This window comes from Schistocerca piceifrons, chromosome X (assembly GCF_021461385.2).
Source record: "Schistocerca piceifrons isolate TAMUIC-IGC-003096 chromosome X, iqSchPice1.1, whole genome shotgun sequence".
Classification (NCBI taxonomy): Eukaryota; Metazoa; Arthropoda; class Insecta; order Orthoptera; family Acrididae; genus Schistocerca; species Schistocerca piceifrons.
The window spans coordinates 894,046,537-894,073,078 of record NC_060149.1 but is presented as its reverse complement, the minus strand read 5'-3'; the positions used below and the strand labels follow the sequence as shown (position 1 = coordinate 894,073,078).

At 42.8% G+C, this 26,542-nt stretch overlaps 1 protein-coding gene across 1 annotated transcript in view; it reads left to right on the top strand.

The window, feature by feature from the left end:
• The window catches only part of LOC124723098 (histone-lysine N-methyltransferase 2D-like), a gene marked incomplete at its 5' end in the record, with an annotated part of 207,295 nt that overhangs the window by 160,024 nt on the left and 20,729 nt on the right, over positions 1-26,542 (top strand). Inside the window, 2 exons of the mRNA XM_047248276.1 lie at positions 21,057-21,204; positions 22,654-22,856. Coding sequence (XP_047104232.1) covers positions 21,057-21,204; positions 22,654-22,856 — 351 coding nt within the window. The remainder of the gene's footprint in view (positions 1-21,056; positions 21,205-22,653; positions 22,857-26,542) is intronic.

Below are 26,542 nucleotides of genomic sequence, written 5' to 3'. Positions count from 1 at the left end.
GAGGTTCACTTTTTCATCCCTTCCATACTTTGTGATCTTATGGCTATTTTGTATTTGTACCAAGTATTCCCCACTACAACCTTGTTCCTCAAACAGAAGTCAGGGATTCTATTACCTCAGGGTTTCGTGAAGCCCATCGATATGACCCCAGAATATCTCGCACTCTCTTGCAGTCCCCTCTCGGGCACTCATATCACCTAAAATAATTATCCTCTCTAAACCTGCCTTGGAAACATAGCAAACAGTAAACTAAAGATTTCTAAGCCAAGAACCTACCCAATCTACTACAATAACATGAGTTGCTCAAACAGTTGTCATGGTACTAGCACAGAATGAAACTATGTATCATTCTCCTATAAGCTAAGTTGAACAGCTTACAGAGTCTCCAGAAAAATAATACTCCTTGTAGAAAATTATGCCAAACAAAAGTTATTAATGTTTGGTGATTTAAACTTTAATATTTAGGAATGTTAATGAGATTATCATGTTAGTATCTAGAATACTGCATCTGTGCGCCACTCTTTCCCTACCACATGAGTGGCTTCATATGGGCAGCAGTTAACCTCTTTCGCTTTCATGGGAGCGAGCCCTAGTTGACTGCGGGCCAACAGGCTTCTGGCCATTCCATGCTTCTAAGAAAACATGGTGGCTAGCTATGTGAGAAAGAAATCACACTGGTCGGTCTCGCATGCATTGGAATATGTTTAGAATTGGGAATTCTTTTCAGTAACTGCTTTTCCATGCTTTTCTATGCTGAAAGAATGCTGTATCCCTGAGATTCACCATGTACTACCTCATGTATAAACAGTATTAAAGTGAAATTGTTCAAATGAGTGTAAATTCCTATGGGACCAAACTGCTGAAGTCATCGGTCCCTAGACTTACACACTACTTATACTAACTTAACTAAATTATGCTAGGAACAGCACACACACACATGACCAAGAGAGAACTCGAACCTCCGGCGGGGGTATTGAAGTGATTACTGAATGTAGAATATTAGCAACTGCCACTGATTTAGGCCCTAACTCTATATTGACCTGTTGTCAGAGGAGGTATTCAAACAACCTGTCCATAATAGGGTGAGAAATATGACGAGTTTATGTAAGACTGCCAGTATTCAATCTGTTACTTATAACGCATAGACGTGATATGTGTTTTGGACAGAGCAAATAAATAGCTCTGAGCACTATGGAACTTAACATCTTAGGCCATCAGTCTCCTAGAACTTAGAACTACTTAAACCTAACTAACGTAAAGACATCACACACATCCATGCCCGAGGCAGGATTCGAACCTGCGACCGTATCAGTCCCGCGGTTACGGACTGCAGCGCCTAGAACCGCAAATAAATAACTTGATGATTCATTACAGTTATTACTTCATAATTCACTATAGTTATCAGTTCTTGCAGTAATAATTGCATTCATAAGTAAAGGCAAGCTTTATACATGAAGCAGCAAGTTTCGTATTTCAATGAGCACACATTGTGCCAGAGTGGCAAGACTAATTTTGTTATGTATGCGAATTGCATCATTTAATAAACAAGATACATTATTTACACGTGACTCAGCACCACTTTGGCAGTCCTCGTAAATCCCTTTTACATAAGCAACTGACTTTTCTAAGTTGATTATTCTTGACAAATATGTCTACTACAGCACCTTTTCCTTTACGGAGACTCGTTTGCTGTGAATGATTGCTTTTGTTTACACATAAGCGCCAAAACTGTGTATGGCCCGAGTGCTGTCTGCTGTACAGCTTCGTATATTAACGGTGAATGTGAGGTTATTAGAGGCGATTCTTCTTCCAAAACGTCGGAGTATAGTAATGGCATTAAGAAACTAGTAATGACGAAAGAACTGATTAACAAAAATGAAGCTCAATAGCGAATTCACCACGTTGGTGAAAACTGAAAGGATAGATAAATGTGTCATCCAAACATTTCAGAGGATCAACAATTATTTGGTCATAAAAATATACAGACCTATAGGCAAGTACTTAAACAATACTTAGGAAGCAGTATATAGGGAAAAGGGGTCCATAACTACAAACTAAAACGTGAATTATCTTCCACAGCTCATTTATGCCTATTAAAATTATACAGATGCTATTTTACATTACAATGAGGTTTCTAGAGTAACATATGCCTAAAGATTACAAATAAAATGATTGTTTTCGCTATGAATTCAGAATTTCAAAAATGTTGTCAGCATGTCATTTTGGGCTACCCAATGGAGCAAAATGGCACAACAATATGCGTATAGTATGTAAAATATATCAACATTTATGGTAAATTATTTCCACAAACTAAAAATAGTATTTGTTGTTGCTAGTTTCTATTGTAATTTTTAGTAGGCTTTTTATAAGCAGGCACATTGCATGTCAGCAGTTGATGAGGTATGTGATGGAGCAGTGCAAAGAACGACATAGTCGTGTGTCATTTTGCCCTCTTCAACTCAAGCGTAATCTTTGGTCATAACCTTGACAATTAACAAACACACAATCAAAATATCGTTACTAATTTAATGACTCATCTTCATAAGATGTCTCACTGATAGTTAATCTTCCACGGAAATAATCAACATACCCTTCAACAGTACTGACTCTTCACTGTTGAAAGAAATTTATTTAAAAACCTTTGTCACAAGTGTGCAAACAGATTTAATTAAAAAGCCTTTGTCACAAGTGTGCGTTCATGAAACTTTCTAGCAGATAAAAACCGTGTGGTAGACTGGGCATCGATCTCAGGATCTTGGCCTATCGTGGACAAGTGTGCTACCAAAGTTTTTTGTTTTTGTTTTTTTTCCGTTCTATCTACCTTCTTCTTCGTCATTTTTCGTTAGCAGTTCTGTACGGATATCACCTGATATATCTCTTATGCTGTTGACTGAAACTTCACTCACAAGGAATCCCTTGGTGCGAGGTTGCAAGTTCAATCTTTAGTAAGGCTCATTTGAAAGTGTTATGTTAACAATTATGACAGGAAAAATATCAGCTGCTAATGATTTACCATGTACAGAGGGCGAAGGAGGTGAAGAGATCAACCTTCTAGAAGATGTATGTATTACTCTTCACAGAATGGACATTATCGACATTGGAATGTTCAAAACAAACCATGAACTTGCACTATGAACAGCAAATGAAAAAAGGCTTGCACCATCAAGATCGAAGGAAAACTGCTTGGGAGTTACAAACCGTGCAGGACGTTCAGCTAGGTATCCACTCTGAAAGAACGCATGTGACTCATACTGGTGTAACGGGTCGATGAGAGCAAATGGAATGTTATGGCATACAACCGAATGCGAAACAGTCTGTCGTGGAGCTCATTGTAAACGAGGCAATCCTTAAGGCGTAGCTGCAGACAGTGCGAAAATACGTTTTATAGGAACGGGAAAAACAACCGTCCAGAGGCTGAATTGGTCCAATGGTTCCAGGTGGTGTGAATTTCTATGTCACACACATTTCAGGAGGTATAGTTTGCTCTAAAAGAGTATGAATGTTAAACCTAGACCAGAAATCAAGCAAGAACAAGTTATTTTGACCAACTATTTGCTAAAAGCAGTGCTCATACCATAGTTGTAGTTCTCATACGCTCATTTTCCCACTCTTACTTGATGTGATGTAAATATATCCTAGCGCCCTTGCAAGATGACACACACGAGAAGGAATCATAGGAGGCAGAGCACCTCCAACTTCACGCAGCATAATGAATAACTTTCTAGTCAATTTACCACCCACATTGACAGTCGACATAATTGCATAGAAATGCATTAAGGCACTGATATTAATTGATCTTGATACAACTCTCTATCTCTCTTGGTACCTCTAATGTACAGAGTTCTTTTCATATAAATTTTCTCTTTTTAGTCCCGATTGGTTGGAGTTGAAAACAAATATCTTACTGAACGATGGGATAAGTATGTTTATCTCATCTATCGGGCCGATTCCGCTCTTTGCTGTGCGTCATTGAGTTGACGCTTTGTTTGAAATGTCGTTATCTTACGTCTTCCAGTTCTGTAGCTCTGTTTGAAGTTATGCAACCATGCACTACTTCCCTTGAAATCACTGTAATCTATGTCGAGCGCAGCTTGACGTGCGCAATGTCATAGGTCACTATCATGCACGTCCTGTAAATTGTCCAAATGGTTCAAATGGCTCTGAGCTCTATGGGACTTATCTTCTGTGGTCATCAGTCCCCGAGAACTTAGAACTACTTAAACCTAACTAACCTAAGGACATCACACATTCCACTGACTCAGCTGGCAGAAACGCTAATATTTCATCTGCCGGTTCTTTCTCATTTTGTGAAATTTCTTGAATTCCTTTCTGACGAAATGCCAACTTCAGCAACTGTTGTAGATGTAATGCAATGTTTGCTTTGTTTATCGTTGCCGCTGCTCTGCTTTGTATCAACACCACTGGCAGTGTAGCACTGTCGTGAGAGACTCGACGACTAATAAGTAGTGGAACAACACTTCGCAGCCTCATGCTGTGCTCACCACTGGATATGCCCAGTATCACCCCCAGTTGCCATTAGTAGCCAATATTGTGGTTGCGTGGTAGACAATACGCGGGGCGTCGAATGCCATAAACATCATTGGTCTTTTGTGACATCCCACTCAGGGGGTTCCTTGTCAATTTTTTTATTACAGAGTCATGCCAGCACCAGCTGAACTGCCCGAGGTCGACCCACGATCCGACACCTCAGCTTTTCAGGATGTCAAATTAAACATCGTTCAGCCATAAGTTTTCAACCTTATTTTATTGGACCAATAAAAAAAGGCTGAAAACTGACGGCTAAAAGGTGTTTAATTTGACATCCTCAATCGAACAGCCGAGTCCCGCAACCAGCGCTAAAAAGATGGACATACTGAGACCTCAGATTTTCTTCTGCCAGTACCTCATCTCCTACCTCCCAAACTTCACACAAGTTGTCCTGCGAAACTTGCAAGACTAGCACTCCTGGCATAAATAATATTGCGGAGACATGGATTAGCTACAGCCTAGGAGATTCTTTCCAGAATGAGTTTTTTTTCTGCCGCAGCTATGCAACTTCCCGGCAGATTAAAACTGTGTCCCAGACCGGCACCGCCACTCGAGACCTTCGCGTTTTTCGGGCAGGTGCCTACTAACTGAGCTCTGTTCAGGAAGCAATCCCACAGCCATGTCTGCACAAAATCCTTTCTTTCAGGAGTGCTAGTCCCGCAAGTTTGTCAGGAGAATTTTGTGGAGCTCTGAATGTAGGACATGAGGTAGTGGCGGAAATATACCTGTGAGAAGTAGACCTGAGTCGCATTGTGGTAACTCAGTTGGTAAAAGGTCCCATGTAAGCGCACATTCAATCTGGTTTTACGTGATTATTTATCCATGGTATACGCTTTTTGTTTGTCCAGGTACTGCAGAACCTAAATAACGTATTGCTTTCAGTATTCATCCAATCTTTGCAGTGTGCCAAGAATACCAAGCTCACAATAAAATAATGACTAATAAAACACAAAAGTACAAAATCCTTCAATTATAATACGAGCGAGCGTGGCGAGCATTACTTATAACTTGCGATGTCAGCAAACGACGTCACGGTCTCCTGTCTCTACACACGTGTAGCCTTCGGCATACACAGCATTTTCAAACCCTGCACCAGGCACAATCATTTCATATAACACAGTAAACCAGTTAGTTTAATTGGTGAAAAAAGTGGTTAGAATATTCAATTAGAGTGTGTAAGATTTGATTCTAGGCATCATCATATTGGAATCACTAGCTCTGCGGAACCTGCAATGGAATATCTTCTACTGCATCACGCAAATTGTTTATGAGAAGTCTTGATACCTCTGTTAAAGCAGACCTACAATGAACGGTTGTAGGTGACGCACGGATTCGCTCCACACCAATCGCTAAACATTGTGCATGTTGAAGGAACCCTGCGAGTGAACACTTCATCAGACTATTTTCTAATGTTTAGAAGTCGTCGTTGACTTCCCGTTGTAGTGACAGGTTGTCAAGATTGTAGGGTGTTGTAGTAAGCCTAGATTTACTTCAGGTGGAGGTCTAGCGGATACTACAACACCCACATTATATTAGATCAATTTATTAAACTTTTAACAATATAAAGTACTTAAAATACTAACAATCCATGCTCACAGTCTGTCTTTGTTACTGTCGATGAGCTCTATGACTGTTATCGTTTGATACAATACAGAACGGTAGTTTCATCTCAGTGTACAATTAAATACGAACTTTGCTGTACTGTTCTGACTATTAGTTCTGTTAGGTCACTGCCGTATTCGATGAGCTAAGATGATGCGTTCATCATAGGTGATGATTACCAAGTGGGGGGGGGGGGGGGGGGGCAGCACTGCGTTCTGACGTAAGTAAGCTTCCAGCAGTGGCAGTGCATGAAACCTCTTGATGGCGTGTCTATGCCGACGTCTTTCAGTCGTTGCTGCTTCTGGCAGCGACGATCCTTACTGTGGTTCCGTTGTGAGGCACCAACTTTGACATGGAATCTCGTTGTTTGGACGATACCACATTCTTCCCCACCCCCTCCCTCCAACCTCTCCCCCAAAATCTCTGCACCATCGTCGTGTAGTCCTGTTTCGCATGACGTTTGCGGGAGGAGGCCTGAATGCAGTGTTAGATGAGGAGAGAGGGAGTGTAACGATAGCCAATTGCAGCTCTCTGTCTGCATCCTGGTATCCACCATGCGAGGGACTGGTCAAAGAACCAGCCACTGCGCGCATGCCCAAATCCATTGATGCAGGTGCCGTGGTCGGGTTGAGTACAAGCGAAACTCCAAGGATGCTTCGAGGGGTATCGTGGAGCTCCGTCTCCGTGGACATGGGCTCTGCCTGCAGGACTGTCGGCGACAGCGGCGGCACAACATCGATCTCCATCAGCTCTACTCCGCACAGCTCCAACCGCAACGAAAGGAGAGGCAGAAACGAACCCCAGCAGTGTGCTGGGTCTGTGGGCAAAAATTCTGCATCACAATTACTGACATAAGGGCGACACAGCTGGTTTTCGTGATATCAGTGCTTCCAAGAGGAACCTTGAATGACGTAAGACGAATGACTTAATACTCGGATGATGATTCTGTGTTTCCAATGCTGTTTCTTGTCAAAAACTTGAAAGAATACTTCATCCTGGTGCTGAAACTTTGTCTGAATCCTCAGAACGAACTGTTACCATGGCAGCAGCAGAAGATGCAACAGGGCACAGTGGTGACAACTGTGTAATAATTCTGCCAGTCACTTTCCATCATGTACGAAGGAGTGGTAGGAGGAAACAAAAATCTTTAAGGCTTGCTCTTGAGCGTGGGAGGAACTGAGACTCTCCATCTGACTTTTGAATGTTCGAATGAACTATTCAGCCTCAGTGTTAGACTGAGGGTGAAGAGAATCAGTAGTTGTAACTACGCCAACTGCAGCACAAAACTGTTGAAACTTGGCTGACGTGAACTGTGGTCCAATGTCCGAGACAAGGACCTAAGGAAGATCTTCGAGACAAAAATAGAGGACAAAGCGAATACGGTACTAGCAGTAGTATTGGATGTCATGGGGACTTCAAAAGGAAATTTTTTGTACGTGTCGACCAGCAACAACCATTATATTTCCGGAACGAATCCGCAAAATCTATGTGTATGGATTGTCATGGTCCGGACACACATTTCCACTGAAAAAAGTGTTGCGGCCGAGTGAAATCGTACTCTACACACACATTACAGTGAGGGGTCATTTGCTAAATCTGGGCCTCCATGCTCACCCAGGTAAAATGATGTCGGTCGAGTTGCTTTGAGCAAACTATGCCCCAGTGACCTTAAGGCAACAATGACAAATCTTCCCGCTGGGAGAGTGACAAATCACAACCTGTGTTCTGTCATTCCTGTACGGAAAAGCAGAATACCTACCTGTGGAGACAGCACATGACGATGCAAAAAGTAACGATCACCACTGGGTGGAGAAATTCTTTCAAAATGGTTCAAATGGCACTGAGCACTATGGGACTTAACTGCTGTGGTCATCAGTCCCCTAGAACTTAGAACTACTTAAACCTAACTAACCTAAGGACATCACACACATCCATGCCAGAGGCAGGATTCGAACCTGCGACCGTAGCGGTCACGCGGTTCCAGACTGTAGCGCCTAGAACCGCACGGCCACTCAGGCCGGCGAAATTCTTTCAAATTACGTGACCACCCATGGCGCAAATATTGCAAAACTGCCTGAATGACTTAGTCAGAAGCAATTGCTACAGTAATTTGTCGAAAATCAAAAGGAAAATTTTGAAGAAATTCAAAATCTTGAGTATCGATTTGACAAGATGATGTTTCATACGAATAAAACACTGTGTCACTTCTGATCGGTAACCGAGACAATATGTCAGCATTCGTTGTTGTGCTGTGGACCTTTATAACAACTTCTATTGAAAATTAGGCAATAACAGAGCCTAACTTTCAATTTTTAAGCTGTCTATGATGGGTCAGGCTTGGATGGAAAGGCTGATGATTGCTAACCAGATAGATCTCTCGGCCAAGAAAATGTTGGTGGAACTCATCATAGATAATGTGAGTGCTCTTTTGCAAGTTGATTGTAATTGGGCAATGGGCTATCAGATGAACCATTTCTATGGAAGATGCCGGCCGGAGTGGCCGTGCGGTTCTGGGCGCTGCAGTCTGGAGCCGAGCGACCGCTGCGGTCGCAGGTTCGAATCCTGCCTCGGGCATGGATGTGTGTGATGTCCTCAGGTTAGTTAGGTTTAGAAGTCCTAAGTTCTAGGGGACTGATGACCTAAGATGTTAAGTCCCATAGTACTCAGAGCCAGCCACGTATTGCATGGGGGACGGATGGAGCATGATAAAATCGTGGTTGCACATTGTCTTTGGCAGTAATATGCGTCTCAAAATTAATGTGCGTCTCAAAATCTTTAGCCCTTTCTAACCCTGGCTGAAAAGTTCACAGTACTTATTTCACAAGTCAGAAACATTAATGTGAGGCATTGAAACACTGATTTGCAACACATTGTCTTGTATGCACATGATGAACAAATCAAAGAAGTCCTAAACCAAAAATGTTTGTACTGGTTCTATAACATAGTGTGTCAAATGAAACATACTTTGTAACGTCACACAACAAGTACTGGTATTTCGTGTCTGTTATTTGCAGACAAAACAGAAGCAGGCTGCTGTAGCCATGGACTACAGATCATTTCGTAGGTGTCTGTATTGATTACGGAGCAGACGCACCTGTGTCTAACTGAAATTTAATTGTCTTTTGTGCGTCTCTTAATTGGAGAAAAAGTTTGTTCCCCTGTCTGTGGACAACAGCAAATGGTTTCTGCAAAACGGAAAAGTAATCCTTGTTGGTACCAGCATTAATCGCAGTGCCGTCACAACGTTCACTTCCTGAAAGCTACGCTGCAGCTGTGCTTGCACTGTCAGACGGTCTGCATATCACCTTGTTTACCACACTTGAAACATTTTACATCACGACTAGGACTAGCTTTTCTGCCGTGGTTTGAAAAACACAGAGGACAAGACTACCTCATGTTATTCTGAAATGGTTCAAATGGCTCTGAGCACCATGGGACTCAACTGCTAGGTCATCAGTCCCCTAGAACGTAGAACTACTTAAACCTAACTAACCTAAGGACATCACACACATCCATGCCTGAGGCAGGATTCGAACCTGCGACCTTAGCGGTCGCGCGATTCCAGACTGTAGCGCCTAGAACCGCTCGGCCACTCCGGCCGGCTGTTATTCTAAAGTACAGCTCGTGTACCACATGACTGCAAGGTTTTACCTTTACTTTTACTGTTAATCTGAGCCCTGTTTTTGTTCAATTTAACATTCGCATCAAGTGGATGCTGAGAGTCTTGTGTATTATGAACAGGAGAAAGAGATGGTGCTTTAAAATCAATTTCAGTTGTGTCCACAATACTTTGAGACTCTACAATTGACAAAACTGGTTTCATATCCAGATCTAACAATTTTAGGATAGCAGTGCGAATACGTGCACTTGACACATTTTGCATGATGCTATACTGTAAGATTACATCACTATAACTTACTGCACAAGAGACCTGGATCTACAACACCTTGTCAGCCCTTTACGTTCACCAGTACACTGTTTTAATGGTTGTTCATGGTGCCTCTTACGGCGAGAAAATTTAAATATCATTGCAGCGACATGATTTGTGCTTCATAATGTTCGTCGAGTTTGCGAGCGTGCTCCTCATAAGCAGTATCTTTCGGACGAGAGTCAGGGAACAATTTTGTACACAGAAGAATCACGCCGTCCCCAACAGTTGATAAAAAGAAAGCAATTCGCGCCATACCTTTAATGTTGTATGCTGTGTAGTGTGCTTTGAGTTGGACGCGGTATTGCGACCTGTCCTCTTCTATACTGTTAAACTGGGAAAAACCTGGGAGCAGCAACCGGTTGTGGAGATGCTTGTTACAACAGTAAGGTTGTCAGCAGCTGTGCATTGAGCAGCAGTCGCGAAATCTTCTGCGCCTGAAACTGAACGACTTCGTTTACAGACATTTCTCGTGGGGGCTTACACTCGGTTAAACATATGTTACAGAGAAGACAAATAATATTTAGACAGCTGAGATTAGCAGAACACTAAGCAGACCAGAGCGGGACGGAATGCACAGGAATAGACGTGCACAGTCTATAGGTGATATCACTTGTTACGATACAGGATGATAGTCTCATCTCAGTGTACAATTGGCTATAAACTTTGCTACACTGTTCTGATTATTAGTTAGGTTAGGTTGCAGCCGTATCTGATGAGCTAAGACAATTCTGTCTACGTAGGCGACGATTACCGAGTGGGTGAGCGGCTCTGCGCTCTGACGTGATTAAGCTTCCGGCAGCCCCTTCGTATGGAACCTCTCTAGGGTGTGTTTGTGCCCACGTCTGTCATTCGTTGCTGCGTCTGGCAGTCACTGTCCTCACGTGTGGTTGCGTCGTGAGATACTAACTTTGACACGGGACCTCGATCCTTGGATGACACCACATCTATTAGTGTTGGAACCGTACATGCATCTGACCACTCTACAGTATGTGGTGGAGTTTTCTGTCCGTTTCCGTTCTTATGCTGACCGAAGAAAATGGCTCTGTACACATCTTCGTCTTACGTTTGTTACATTTATCCACATTTCAAGAAATTTGTTTTTCCTTACGATCATCGAATGATGATGCTTTCCTCTAGACAACAGTATCAACAACGAAAAGTCTTGTAGTGCTGGTGTTGAGTTAACGAATAATAACAGAGGTGTAGCCATTCACTGTTCAAAATTGTTCAAATGGCTCTGAGCACTATGGGACTTAACTTCTGAGGTCATCAGTCCCCTAGAACTTAAAACTACTTAAACCTAACTAACCTAAGGACATCACACACATCCATGCCCAAGGCAGGATTCGAACCTGCGACCGTAGCGGTCGCGCGGTTCCAGACTGAAGCGCCTAGAACCGCTCGGCCACACCGGTTGGCGCCATTCACTGTGGCACACGGCAAAGACCATACCTTACAAGACATACAGCTACCCTGGTGCGTCACGTATACTTTGTGGGGGTTGTTGGCGTATTTCATCAATAATATTTTGCTCGTTAGCTGTAGTACAGCTCGTTTTTGGGCGACCACCGACCAATGTAACAGACAGAGAGAACCTCTGAACCTCTCTCCCGACGACGAATTTCCAGAATATGAAACATATTTACCTGGAAAACGACAATCGTGACACCTACCTGCGAAGCAACTCCAGCCATGTTACGAGACGCATCAAGGCCGGAGACGTTTGTATGTGCCGTGCGACTATCGTTCTGTTGTATTTAAAACCTGAGGAGAAAGTAGAGATCATCAACTATGCGGAGTATAAACCGCTGCATGTGTCATTAATGCGCATTATCCATCAGGCTGTTTTTTGCTATGGATATCCACTTCGATTTTGTAAACTGGTCTTTAAGTCGTAGCTCATTATTTGACAACGCCAACGCTGTAAATACAGGGTGTTACAAAAAGGTACGGCCAAACTTTCAGGAAACATTCCTCATACGCAAATAAAGAAAAGATGTTATGCGGACATGTGTCCGGAAACGCTTAATTTCCATGTTAGAGCTCATTTTGGTTTCGTCAGTACGTACTGTACTTCCTCGATTCACCGCCAGTTGGCACAATTGAAGGAAGGTAATGTTGACTTCGGTGCTTGTGTTGACGTGCGAATCATTGCTCTACAGTACTAGCATCAAGCTCATCAGTACGTAGCATCAACAGGTTAGTGTTCATCACGAACGTGGTTTTGCAGTCAGTGCAATGTTTACAAATGCGGAGTTGGCAGATGCCCATTTGATCTATGGATTAGCACGGGGCAATAGCCGTGGCGCGGTACGTTTGTATCGAGACAGATTTCCAGAACGAAGGTGTCCCGACAGGAAGATGTTCGAAGCAATTGATCGGCGTCTTAGAGAGCACGGAACATTCCAGGCTATGACTCCCGACTGGGGAAGATTTAGAACGACGAGGACACCTGCAATGGACGAGGCAATTCATCGTGCAGTTCAAAATGGTTCAGATAGCTCTGAGCACTATGGGACTTAACTGCTGTGGTTATCAGCCCCCTAGAACTTAAAACTACTTAAACCTAACTAACCTAAGGACATCACACACATCCATGCCCGAGGCAGGATTCGAACCTGCGACCGTAGCAGTCGCACGGTTCCGGACTGCGCGCCTAGAACCGCGAGACCACCGCGGCCGGCTTCGTGCAGTTGACGATAACCCTAATGTCAGCGTCAGAGAAGTTGCTGCTGTACAAGGTAACGTTGACCACGTCGCTGTATGGAGAGTGCTACGGGAGAACCAGTTGTTACCGTACCATGTACAGCGTGTGCAGGCACTATCAGCAGCTGATTGGCCTCCACGGGTACACTTCTGCGAATTGTTCATCCAACAATGTGTCAATCCTCATTTCAGTGCAAATGTTCTCTTTACGGATGAGGCTTCATTCCAACGTGATCAAATTGTAAATTTTCACAATCAACATGTGTGGTCTGACGAGAATCCGCACGCAGTTGTGCAATCACGTCATCAACACAGATTTTCTGTGAACTTTTGGGCAGGCATTGTTGGTGATGTCTCGATTGGGCCCCATGTTCTTCCACCTACGCTCAATGGAGCACGTTATCATGATTTCATACGGGATACTCTACCTGTGCTGCTAGAACATGTGCCTTTACAAGTACAACACAACATGTGGTTCATGCACGATGGAGCTCCTGCACATTTCAGTCGAAGTGTTCGTACGCTTCTCAACAACAGATTCGGTGACCGATGGATTGGTAGAGGCGGACCAATTCCGTGGCCTCCACGCTCTCCTGACCTCAACCCTCTTGACTTTCATTTATGGGGCCATTTGAAAGCTCTTGTCTACGCAACCCCGGTACCAAATGTAGAGACTCTTCGTGCTCGTATTGTGGACGGCTGTGATACTATACGCCATTCTCCAGGGCTACATCAGCGCATCAGGGATTCAATGCGACGGAGGGTGGATGCATGTATCCTCGCTAACGGAGGACATTTTGAACATTTCCTGTAACAAAGTGTTTGAAGTCACGCTGGTACGTTCTGTTGCTGTGTGTTTCCATTCCATGATTAATGTGATTTGAAGAGAAGTAATAAAATGAGCTCTAACATGGAAAGTAAGCGTTTCCGGACACATGTCCACATAACATAGGTTCTTTCTTTGTGTGTGAGGAATGTTTCCTGAAAGTTTGGCCGTACCTTTCTGTAACACCCTGTATATTTAGAATACTTCTGCAGAAACAGAATGATTAATTATTATTAATTATTTACAAAAGGGCTAGCGTAAGCGTATGATGTTCTAAGCGAAGATGTCTACAAGTAATCGGCTTTGTATGTGATTCACAACCGATGCACACATACCTTTTGATCTGCTGTATTCAACACGTCACTGAAAGTAATGAAGGTTTCAGTTTCCAAATATGCTATTTGCCTATAGGTAATATTCGAAATATTTGTGCATTGCTATATTTACTACAATGAGTCCTGTTTTGACTGAATGCTTTCTTTAGACGTGTACAATACAGAATCCCTAAGCTTAACGCCAATGGCCATACCGCAGTTTATGAATTAGTTTCAAACATTTGTATACGGAACTGTGCCTGTGAGGCGCATAGGGAGCTACACGCGAGGCTGCGACGGAGGAGAGGGAGCACTGTCGCTTCCGCAGTCCCGACCCTCGGATTAGTGTTGATGTAAAGCAGTTATTTTTTTTAGTCGACGAATGTTGTGCTTAAAAACCGTGTACCGATCTTGAATATGATAGAGTGTGGAAATACATTATTATTCTGCTTCGAACTGTTCTATTGGATTCAATTTTTCGGTTCTTTTATTTTACAAAAATCTGTGTAACTATTGCCTTGCATTTCTGAGAGATAAGTTCTGTGACTGTAAGTGAACTGCAACAGCTTAATTTGTCCCAGCCGTCACTCCATGGGAAAGTTACACTTAAGAAAAGAGGCTGTTCAATACATGCTATACTAATAACCACACATAGGCAACAAAGAGAAATATATTCGCATCTTTAATATTGAATACTTAGAACGAAAAAAATCTGCTTTGTGACTGTAAAGTAAAATATTCATTTCTTTGTTTTCCATATTTGCTATTTGAAGGTGATGTAACGTTGTCAAAAGATAGTTTGAGAAATGTAAATAAAATGGAACAAAAAACTAAAAAGAATGAGAAATCAAAGGAGCACGTTGATGGCGTAGTTTCACTATCACTTTCATAAACCGATAGTATTTAATAGAAACTTAATGGGGCCTACAAATTTTCATTCAATGAGCGTAATATAAAGGTTCAAAAAACTGTGAAATTTTCTCCAAAATAATAAATTGCATTTTCTTTTCTGTAAGCTTTGAAACTCACTCACGTGGACATGACGAAAATGATGATTCAGTTAGTCCAGGTATATTTAGAGGATTAGAAATTATTGTATTTGAATTATATTCAGATTTGAAGAATCACTGAGAAACCACTGCAGTCTTCAAAGGTGTTACTAAGACGATCCAGAATGAGATACTTCAATGCTTGCTACAAAGGAGATAAGGACGGCAATTTGAAAACCTGCTTCTGTAGGTCTTACGCCTTCTGACAACAGATGTTCCGGAACACACTTAAATGTTTCTTGTTCTATAGTACGCATTGAATGGTAAAATATTTGAGTATTTCTGGGGGTTCTTTATTCCAGAGGATCAAACTGCAGGCGCTATATCAAGATCTATTTAGAATAATAAGACATCTCTTCAAGGAAATGGACAAAATGATCTCATACATCTGGGGGTGCAGATGCTATGAAAGGCAAAAAGCAGGAGTTCAACCAAAAATCAAAGCAGTTTACAGCAATGCATATTTCATTGACTGTTATGTACATCAACTTAATCTGATAATGAGAAATTTAGAAAGTATTACATGAAAGGTAAAAATATTTTGTTCTAACATTCTGGCTACTCCAATATCCTTTTCAAGATCACCGCAATGTGTGTCCATTCTAAAGAAGCATATGCACGTCAGCATTCTACGTCCAACTTCTACAAGATGGAACTTCAACATACAGACTACAAACAGAGTTCGTAAAAATTTACAACATTTAAAAAACAGCTTTACTAAAATTGAGTGAACATCAGATGTAAATCAAAACACTGCAGAAGCAACAGGAATTTTAAAATAACTGAATGATAATAACTTCATGTTTTGGGTATGGCTGTTTCATAACATCATCCCTCATCTTGAAATAATTTACAATCAAATGCAATCTCGAGAAATTAATGTGTTTAAGGTTAATGAATTATTCAAAATTACTCAAAACTGCTATTGTAGAATTAATAACTTCAAAGTATTTTGAGAATCATTCAAAGAGAATCACGGCAGAGGCTAAGAAAGTGTCTGACTGTACATGTGTTGACATGGTGGACAGATAATCTTCTACTTAACAGTTGTAGCTGCTAAATTGTTCAAAAAGAAATGCTTCGCTAGTTATAAGAATGAACATTGTGCAGAGGAAATACTGCTGACAGCTGAAGCTTGTCCCAAGGTTGAGAAAGAAAAGCTTGAAACTGGTCTAAAATTATTCTATTGTACGTCTACAGTTTATGAATATTCCAAATTAGTTGAGCTACTGAAAATTCTCTCGGAAAATAATGTGGATGATATTAACGAAGTTATAAAACTAATAAAAATCGTTATGACAGTACCTGTGACATAAGAGAAACTAGGCCGCTTTTCAACACTGAAAAGAATAAAAACTTTCTAAAAAGCGCTATGAATTTGGAAAGACCAAATGTGCTTGCAGTGCTTTCAATGGAGAAACATTTTCGCAGGTGTAATCCAGAGATCAAGGAGAAAATAACTGATCTTTCTGCGCAAAACTAAAAGAAAAAAATATTTTCTTTTTAAATGAATATATCAAGCTTGAGCTGTATCAGTTTACTCTGAAGAGCCAAAGAAACTGGTACACCTGCCTAATATCGTGTAGGGTCCCCGCGAGCACACAGAAGTGCCTCAACACGACGTGGCATGGATTCGACTAATGTCTGAAGTTGTGCGGGAGGGAACGTACACCATGAATCCTACAGGGCTGCCCATAAATTCGTAAGAGTACGGGGTGCAGATCTCTTCTGAATAATACGTTAAAAGGCATTCCAGATATGCTCAATAATGTCCATGTCTGGGGAGTTTGCTCGCTAGCGAAAGTGTTTAAACCCAAAAGAGTGTTTCTGGAGTCACTCTGTAGTAATTCTGGACGTGTGGGGTGTCACGTTGTCCTGCTGGAATTGCCCAAGGCCATCGGAATGCATAATGGACATGAATGGATTCAGGTGATCAGAGAGGATGCTTACGTACGTGTCACCTGTCAGAGTCATATCTAGACGTATCAGGGGTCCCATATCACTTCAACTGCACGTGCCCCACACCATTACAGAGCGTCCACCAGTTTGAATAGTCCCTTACTGACATGCAGGGTCCGTGGATTCATGAGGTTGTCTCCATATCCGTCCACCCACTCCATACAATTTGAAACTAGACTCGTCCGCCCAGGTAACATGTTTCCAGTCATTAACAGTCCAATGTCGGTGTTGACGGGCCCAGGCGAGGCGTGAAGCTTTGAGTCGTGCAGTCATCAAGGGTACACGAGTGGGCCTTCGGCTCCGAAAGCCCATATCGATGATTTTTCGTTGAATTGTTCGTAGCCTGACACTTGTTGACGGCCCAGCATTGAAATCTGCAACAATTTGCGGATAGGTTGCATTTCTGTCACGTTGAACGATCTCTTAGTCGCGGTTGGTCCCGTTCTTGGAGGATCTTTTTCCGGCCGCAGCGATGTTGGAGATTTGATGTTTCACCGGATTCTTGATGTTCACGGTACACTCGTGAAATGATCGTACGGGAAAGTTCCCACTTCATCGCTAACTCGGAGATGCTGTATCCCATCGCTCGTGCGCCGACTATAACACCACGTTCAGACGCTCTTAAATCTCGATAAGCTACCATTGTAGTAGCAGTAACCGATCTAACAACTGCGCCAGACACTTGCGTTATACAGGAGTTGCCGACCGCAGCGCCTTATTCTGCCTGTTTACATGTCTCTTTCTGTAGGGCATCTGTTTAGGTTAAAGCAGACAAAAAACTGACTTTGTTCTTTCAGGATTTTATCAAGTTTCTGAATAACTTTTTTTTTCTTTTGCAGAATTTTATAACAAAGCACTAACACTGATTTTAGTTGTGACCCGCCTTTGGTCTGCAACAACACAGGAGATAGGGCCTGGTTCTAGCAATACGATCCGGAGACCAAGCGACAGTCAGTGGCGCGGTGTTCTTCGTCTTTCCCCTCCGTCCGCCCCCTCTCCTCCATCTCCTTCCCCTCCCCTCCATCCCCTCCCCAAAAAAAAAGAAGATTAAGAGGATGTGGATCGGCTCTTTCGACAGCAAAGACTTAATCCATCATTAATTTCTGCCCGACGGAGGCGGGGAAGACGACAAACACCATGCCATTGACTGTTGCTCGGTCTCCAGATCGTATCGATAGCACCAGGTAACGGTGCGCGAGATTTGCAAACTCCTAAACATCCTAGGTCCACTGTTTCCGATGTGATAGTGAAGTGGAAACGTGAAGGGACACGTACAGCACAAACGCGTACAGGACAACCTCGTCTGTTGACTGACAGAGACTGTCGGCAGTTGAAGAGGGTGTAATGCGTAATAGGCAGACATCTATCCAGACCATCACACAGGAATTCCATACTGCATCAGGATCCACTGCAAGTGCTATGACAGTTAGGCGGGAGGTGAGAAAACTTGTATTTCATGGTCGATACAGCTGCTCATAAGCCACACATCATGCCGGTAAAGTACCAAACGATGCCTCGCTTGGAGTAAGGAGCGTAAACATTGGACGATTAAACAGTGGAAAAACATTGTGTGGAGTGACGAATCATGGTACACAACGTGGAGATCCGATGGCAGGGTGTGGATATGGCGAACGCCTGATGAACGTCATCCGCCAGCTTGTGTACTGCCAACAGTAAAATTCGGAGGCGGTGGTGTTATGTTGAGTTCGTGTTTTTCATGGAGGGGCCTTGCACCCCTTGTTTTGCGTGGTACTATCACACCACAGCCCTACATTGAAGTATTAAGCACCTTCTTGCTTCCCACTGTTGAAGAGCAATTTGGGGATGGCGATTGCATATTTCAACACTATCGAGCACCTGTTCATAATGCACGGCCTGTGGTGGGGTGGTTACACGACAATAACATACCTGTAATGGGCAGGCCTGCACAGAGTCCTGACCTGAATCCTATAGAACACATTTAGGATGTTTGGAACGCCGACTTCGTGCCAGGCCTCTCCGACCGAGATCGATACCTCTTCTCAGCGCAGCACTCCGTGGAGAATGGGCTGCCATTCCCCTAAGAAACCGTCCAGCACCTAATTGAACGTATGCCTGCGAGAGTGAATGCTGTCATCAAGGCTAAGGGTGGGCCTACACCATACCGAATTCCAGCATTACCGATGGAGGGCGCCACGAACTTTTAAGACATTTTCAGCCAGATATCCGGATACTTTTGATAAATAGTGTAGGATCCATCCCTGTCACATCTCTCTCCGTCAAGAGCTGCATGCAAACGTATATGAGAATAATGTTAGCTTCTGCACATCGGCATTAAGGTAGTACACTGCAGACGTATCATGTATCTTGACAAGTGATGATACCAAGTTTACCAATCATGGCCAGATAAACAGCCGAAACATGCGCTGTTCACCTGTTGACAATCCCCATTGGCTTCGTCAGGTGGAACGTCAGCGTCTATGGAGAGTAAACGTGTGGTATAGGATAGTGGAACATCAGCTCATAGGCCCATTTTTCATAGACGGAACACTAAATGTGCACAAGTGTCGCTGCCTTCTAATAGACCATCTTCCACGGATGCCAGAAGACGCTCCTCTGCAGACTAGGACGAACATGTGGTACCAACATGATGGCTGTCTAGTCCATAGCCCACGAAGTACTACAGCATGTCCTCACGAATTGTTTCAAAATCTGTGGATTGGACGCAGAGGACAGATATTTGGCGCCTGTAGACCTTTTTCTTTTGGGAAAGCTGAAAGACGCTGTCTACAAGGACATACCAATTACACTTCATATGCAACGACGTATTACTACAACCTGCTCGGACATCTCCGTTGAAATGCTAGCATATGTATAGCAATTATTCCATACCACACTGGAAGCATGTATTGCCGCTGCCGGTGTCGGTGTTATTTTGAACATAAGCTGTGATGGTCAACTGTCTTGTTACTGGTCAGGATCCACATGACCAGTGTATCCACTTGTGTTGTTCTTTAGTGTGTGCTACCACAGGTACTGCAGAAGTGTCGATGTGAGAACCTATCAAAATACGATATCTCGTAAACGACGTACACTAGTATTCTGCAACAAACACCACCGGCATTGTAATTTACCCTACTTTTAGTTTTTTAATGTCAATAGGCATTGTTCAATTTAAAAAGTGGATGTTTACTCAAAAAAACACTTTCTAAGTATTATTACAATCTATTGATTGGCAACAATACGAGCCTCTGACAACGAATCCATTCTGTGAAAAACAAAATCACACATCAATAGCACTTTCCATTTCCACAATATTTGTGTAAATAACTATGAAACAATATTCCGTCGTATGGTTTGTGTTAGTTGATCACTATATTTTAGGTAAGGTGTGGTGTGCAGTATTATACAATGTGTAATCATGTTTTCTAACATGCAAAGCCCACTGCATAAAAGCTAGTTTAAATCACTTGTGCCAGCATTAACTATGCAAATACTTAACGATGGATGCATAAATATCTGAGTAAGCATAACAAAAATAGATTGAATTCAGATGTTAGCATAGGACGAGGCTCTGCTAGATTAAACTGTCAAATGACGCTCCCATCCTGTCAACGTCAGAGTCATGAAGTGACGGTGTGGTGCCGTGCTGTTGACGGCTGGTGTGAATCTCACTATTTGAAATTCATGGCTGAATGTATTGTTGTGACGTGATGTAATGCCCAACATGAACCGACCTTTCGACTAGCCCCTAAGTAAAGGATTTGTTGAAACGAAGACTACTTTGAACAACACCCTGGAAACGGACTCCGAAAAATCATCGAGTTTTAAATGAAACAGTTCCACATGTCTATACAGAAAGAATTTCATTTTTAATGTTTGTAGCTAGTAAAACAATACAAAGTATTCCATTGCCATGTTAAACTTGAGTTCTACAATTACAATCAAGGGTAGCGGAGGATTCCTCTATCTCGCATTATTTCTGAGTGTAAACCTAGAAGGTAACATCAAAACTTTTTTATCCAGATTTGGTGAACAGACATTATTTGTGCATGCTCATGCATATTATTGTTAACCTGCTAACGTGTTTGTATATTTTCGTAAATGGTATTAAAAACTGCACTTCTCTACATTTTGCTTAGGTTGGATATCCAGAGGAAGATTGCCTCCCCCATAATGGGACGCTCCCGGAAGATACGGGGTCATCGTAGGCAGCTCTCTGACCCTAAAATACACCCGCCATTTTCTCCCATCAAGGAAGACGGAGACCTGGAGAGTGATTACGACAGGGTAATGATGGGCTTCTAATACTTAGGCATATCGTATGTTTTATTGTAATGAGATAAGGATTGTTAGCTATAATAGTTTTACAAACAGCCTTCATTTCTTTTTTCGTAAAAAACTTACATAACACAGTAAATAAATAAAACTTTCATAACGTACTAAAATAAAGAAGGAATAAACAGGATTATTACAAATAGCTGAACTGGTTTCACTAATGAATCGTAGCTGTGTTTTTTGACACAACATTACAGACCATTTTTTAGTCATATGGATAGTATTAATGTTTTTGTGGCTTGTGGTCGTTGTCTCTCCCTCATTAGATGTAACGTATTCATACCAATTTTTCGAAGACATTACAGCCCACAGCCCATAATTCTGGTAGGTATGCTGATAAAGTTGGCACAAAGACAATCTTTCAAGTAGCCCCCCCCCCTTCCCCCCAAAAAAAGTGAAGTTAAGTTTATGAACGTGGAAGTCCTCTCAGGAATATCTGATCGTATACTGAGTCCGATCACAGTACTTAGTGAAGTGGTAGTAGTTAAGACGCTGGACCAACGTTCAGGAGGAGCGGGCTTTCTTTTATTCATTGTAACAATCTTTAGAAAGTTTGTTCAACGTTAAAGATAATTTTTTTCCCAAAAGCTGTTCCATTCGTGTCAAAACCTCAAAGCGACTCGCTATGTATTCTAGCGTAGGAGCTTCTAGTGATTGCAGGCGATGGGATTTCTGTTTCGGAAGCTTGCGTAAGATCTTTTAAACGTTAGATTAAAGAATGTTTAGATCACTTTCTCTGGCTGTTGACTTTTGCACCGAGAGAGGTGGCGCAGTGGTTAGCAGACTGGACTCGCATTCGGGAGGACGACGGTTCAAACCCGCGCCTGGCCGTCCTGATTTAGGTTTTCTGTGATTCACCTAAATCGCTTCAGACAAATTTCGGGATGGTTCCTCGCAAAGAACACGTTCGATTTCCTTCCCTATTTTCCCTAATCCGAGCTTGTGATCTGCCTCTAATGCCCTCGTTGTCCAAGGGTCGTTAAACACTAACCTCCTCCTCCTCGACTTTTGCAGCTCTTTAGGAAATCTGCCCTTCCACCTTCATCTATTTCTTCAGTCACTATCAGCGGGCCCGTCGATTTTTCCTTACAGGGGAATCATGCCCTTAAAATTGCTCGAAGTTTCGTCCAATAGAGTTAGCTCTTGGTGCGTCATTGTGAAATCAAGTTCAGAAATGTCGCATTACAGTAACAGAATGATGCCAATTAAATTAAAAATCGAACGTCTTCTCAGCGCCTGTATTCATCTTTAGTAACTGCTAACTACTGCGCTTTGGTGGAAAAAGTGGAAAATGGCTAAAAAAAACTGTTTTTAGTCTAGCGGTGAAATCACTTCAGTCATCTGTAATAACCTTGTACCGTATACATACAGATGTTTTATCAAAACTGACATGTGTTTCAGGGATACCTTGGCTACTTACATCCAAGTCTGAAGCCTCCATACAAAGCTTATGAATATGAGTCTATTGACGACACTGGGAGACGATCCGAGTGGGACCCATCCCAGTCCTACCTGGCGTCTTCATATGCTGCGGCCGGCGGAGCCCTCAGGGAAACTGCCATCAACAGCGTTCTGGACGAGGACCGCTACATCACCAACTCTAGGTGAATAAAGCTGCCACTTGTTGGCACGAGCTTGCTTTAAAGATTCGAGTTCATACCTTTAAAATAGAAAGCATTCCCAATCTACTCTATTTTTTGAGATGTGGAGGGTGAGACTAAATCTGATGAGATTAAATCTGTAGGCATTCTCCAGAACAACAGCCTCCTCATTCCTAGACAGTATTCCAGAAAATCTTTAACTCGGATTAATCACACCCTTTCAGATGCTGTCCATTGTCTCCTGCAACAGATTCTGCTTCCGTAAACTTTTGGAAACAGAAGTTCCACTCCTACTCTTAACTGTCTTTATTTTATCTACGTACATTTAACTTTTTAGATATTAGTTTCGGGCTCTCTGAGCAACTCTCAGTCGCACATTCTTGTACACAGACTGACAAAAAAGTGAACCACGCAAAAGGAGAGGAGGAAACGGAATTAACTTTACGCATTAATTCAGTGATTTCAAAATCGAATTACATTTACAAACAACTTTTCTGTATGACCCCACTTATCAATATGAGGTTTCACCCACCCTGGCCTTCTATCTGGGACAGACCTGGGGATCTTGTTCGCAATAAGAGTACCTCAACATCACACAGACAGTTCACGGAGACGCGTAACATGTGTGGACGAGCGTTGCCCTTTCGAAAAATGGCACCGTGATATTTTCGGATGAAAGGTAACACATGAGGATACAGAATGTCCGAGACGCACCGCTGTGCCGTCAGAATTCCCTCAATCTCTACCAGCTGTCACATGAAGTCAAATCCGATGGTTGCCCACACCGTGACGCCAGAAGTAATATCGCTGTATCTCTCCAAAACAATGGAAGAATGAGACCTTCCACCAGGTCGTGCCCATACTCGCCGATGGTGCAGAACGCTGATTTATTGCTGATCGCACTGTGACGCCGTTAATCAGCAGTCCGCGCTTCCCAGTTGTTGCACCACTCCCATTTCAGCCCCTTGTGTTGTGGTATTAACAGCAGCCAACGCATAGACCAGTAATTTCCTAGTCCGGCTGCTGCAATTCTCTGACCAATACTGTGGGATGACACAGAACGTTGCAGGGACTCCATTACTCGCTCTTGGACGACAAGTGTAGATGGGAGGGTATTACGATGTGCTCGGTGATCTTCCGTTGTGGTGGTCAGACGTGTTCGACTGGATCCTTGACGATAAGTGTGCTTGCCATCGCGTTGCCATGCAGTCCGACATCGGACCACTGTTGCATCAGAATGCCCATTTAATCTGGACATTGCACGATTCGACCAACCGGCCAAATGGAGACCCGAAATGAGGCCCTTTTCAAACTCTATAATGTGCTGATAATGCTGTCTCGCACGAGGACGCATTGTCTCCGTGTTCACCGTGACCACTCAACAGCTGACACTGTTCATGCTTTTTATATACTCTACAAGGCCTGGCAACAACACTAAGCAGGAAACAATACTAATGTACTCTGATGACCGTTCTGCCTGTCACAGAAATTTACTACTCTAATCATTTACGTACCCGCCGATAGTTTGTACATGTACAAAGTTATGTTGACATCCGACTAAGTCTTTTGCGTGCTTCACTCTTTTTGTCAGACGGTGTATGTAGACAAGCTGTCGAGCTAGAATCTGGCATCTACATTGGTCACAGCATAACTGTGGAATTTCCGTTTCCAAAAAGCCCTTTATTAGTTATGGACCCACAAGTAGAAACCTCCTTCGAAAGTAATAGAGATCGTTGAAACTTTCGTTGACCTGTGCTTGTGGATCAAGGTAGAGACAGCACATGAAAGGCAGAGACTTCAACAGGAATGTACAATTCGACAGTCTTTTTTATTTAATTTTAATTAATGTAAGAAGTAAACACACAGGACAAAAAATTAGTCATCCTCCAGAGACACGAGCGCCACTGGCCTTGATAATGGTCTGTTTGGAGAGGAAAAGAGCCCATAAGTTTCTTTAAATATGTGATATCCAGCTGAAGTCAATCGTTGATGGTTAGATCCCGCGGAGCTACCAGACTGCTGGAATATCGACTTTAGGGTTTCACTCAATGTCCGAAATAATTCTAGATATATTATTTGAGATCAACGTAGTGTGATTTGGCTGATCAGTCAAGTTACAATACAGTGTCTCAGTATCCGTTAAACCAGAATCGTATGCTTAAATACCAACAAATCAAGCAGCTTAGTGTATGTGTGATCGGGGGTATATCCAAACACTATAGCCCTTTTCTGTCATTCTGTGCATCGATCTATCTTACTACACTGATTCCATACAACCGACTGATATACACACTTAACACAGTACGGTATGGATAGGGACTGTGCTTGTTGTTAGCGGACATGAGAAGAATTGGCTGCTGTACATAAACAGCTGCGTTGGCCACAGTCTGGCTATTGCTCAAAGCTGCGGCGACATCGGGACACCAATAACGAAACCTTCTACATCTTTGGTGCCGAAGACGGAACGGGCCGCACGGCTGGCTCTTACGCCATAGGAACAGGTACGAAGTACTACCCAGTGTTGATAATACTTCTGAACCAGCACGGGAGCCCTCTACTGTTGGGGCAGTGGCCGATTTTCCTGCCCAGTCCGGAAAATTGCAGACGGCGAATACGCTAGTCATTGGGAACTCCAGCGTTAGGCGGGTAACGGAGCCCCTTAAGGAAATAGCCAGCAGGGTGGGAAAGAATGCCAGTGTGCCCTCGGTTGTTTGCCAGGAGCTCTCATCCAAAATGTGGAGAAGGCTTTGCTGACGAGTATCGAGAGCATGGGAGCAACCAGCTACTGTTGGCACGAATGACGCTTGCTGCTTGGGTTCTGAGGCCATCCTCGGTTCCTTTCAGTGGATGGCTGATTTGGTGAAGTCAATTAGTATCCCACACGGCACGGCGTGCAGGCTAGACACACTACATGTAGCATTGTACCCAGGGGCGATTGTGGTCGTCTAGTTTCAAGTAGAATGGAAGGTGTAAGCCAGGAGTTCAGACGATTCTGCGATGGTATCGGATGCAAATTTCCCTACCTCTGCTATCTGGTGGAGATTTATAGGGTTCCCCTTAATAGGGGAAGCGTCACTACACTCATCCGCTATCGGGTGGAGTTTGCAGGGTTTGCCTTAATAGCGCAAGCGTCACTACACCCAGGAAGCGACTACTAGGGTTGCGGAGTACCTGTGGCCTGCACATGGGATTTGTTTGGTTTAGAGGAAACGGCCCCCAGTTGGGATGAGGGATGAGAGACGAATTGCCTGCAAAATCGAATATACATTAGCCACAAAAAAAATGCTCGTCCTCACAGATTGGATATATAAAAGGTTAGCATGGCATTAGTAAACTGCAGAAGCATCCAAGGAAAGGTCACAGAATTAGTGTCGCTTATCGAAGGTTATAATGCTCAGATAGTATTAGAACGAGAAAGTTAGTTGAAAGCAGAAGTGAATAACAACATAGCCTAAGTTCGGCTTGGAATATTTATTGTAAAGGTCGATTAGTCGCAAATGATGGCGGTTTATTCATTGCTGTAAAGAATTGGATAATATATAGCGAGGTTATCACGGATTCCGATTCTCAGTACAGTTAAGCGTCAGAGATCGGTCAAAAATGGTAATCGGATGCATTTTTTAGCCCGCCAGTGGCAGGATATGTATTGGTAGAGCGCTTCAGAGAGAACTTAAAAAACATCGTTAATA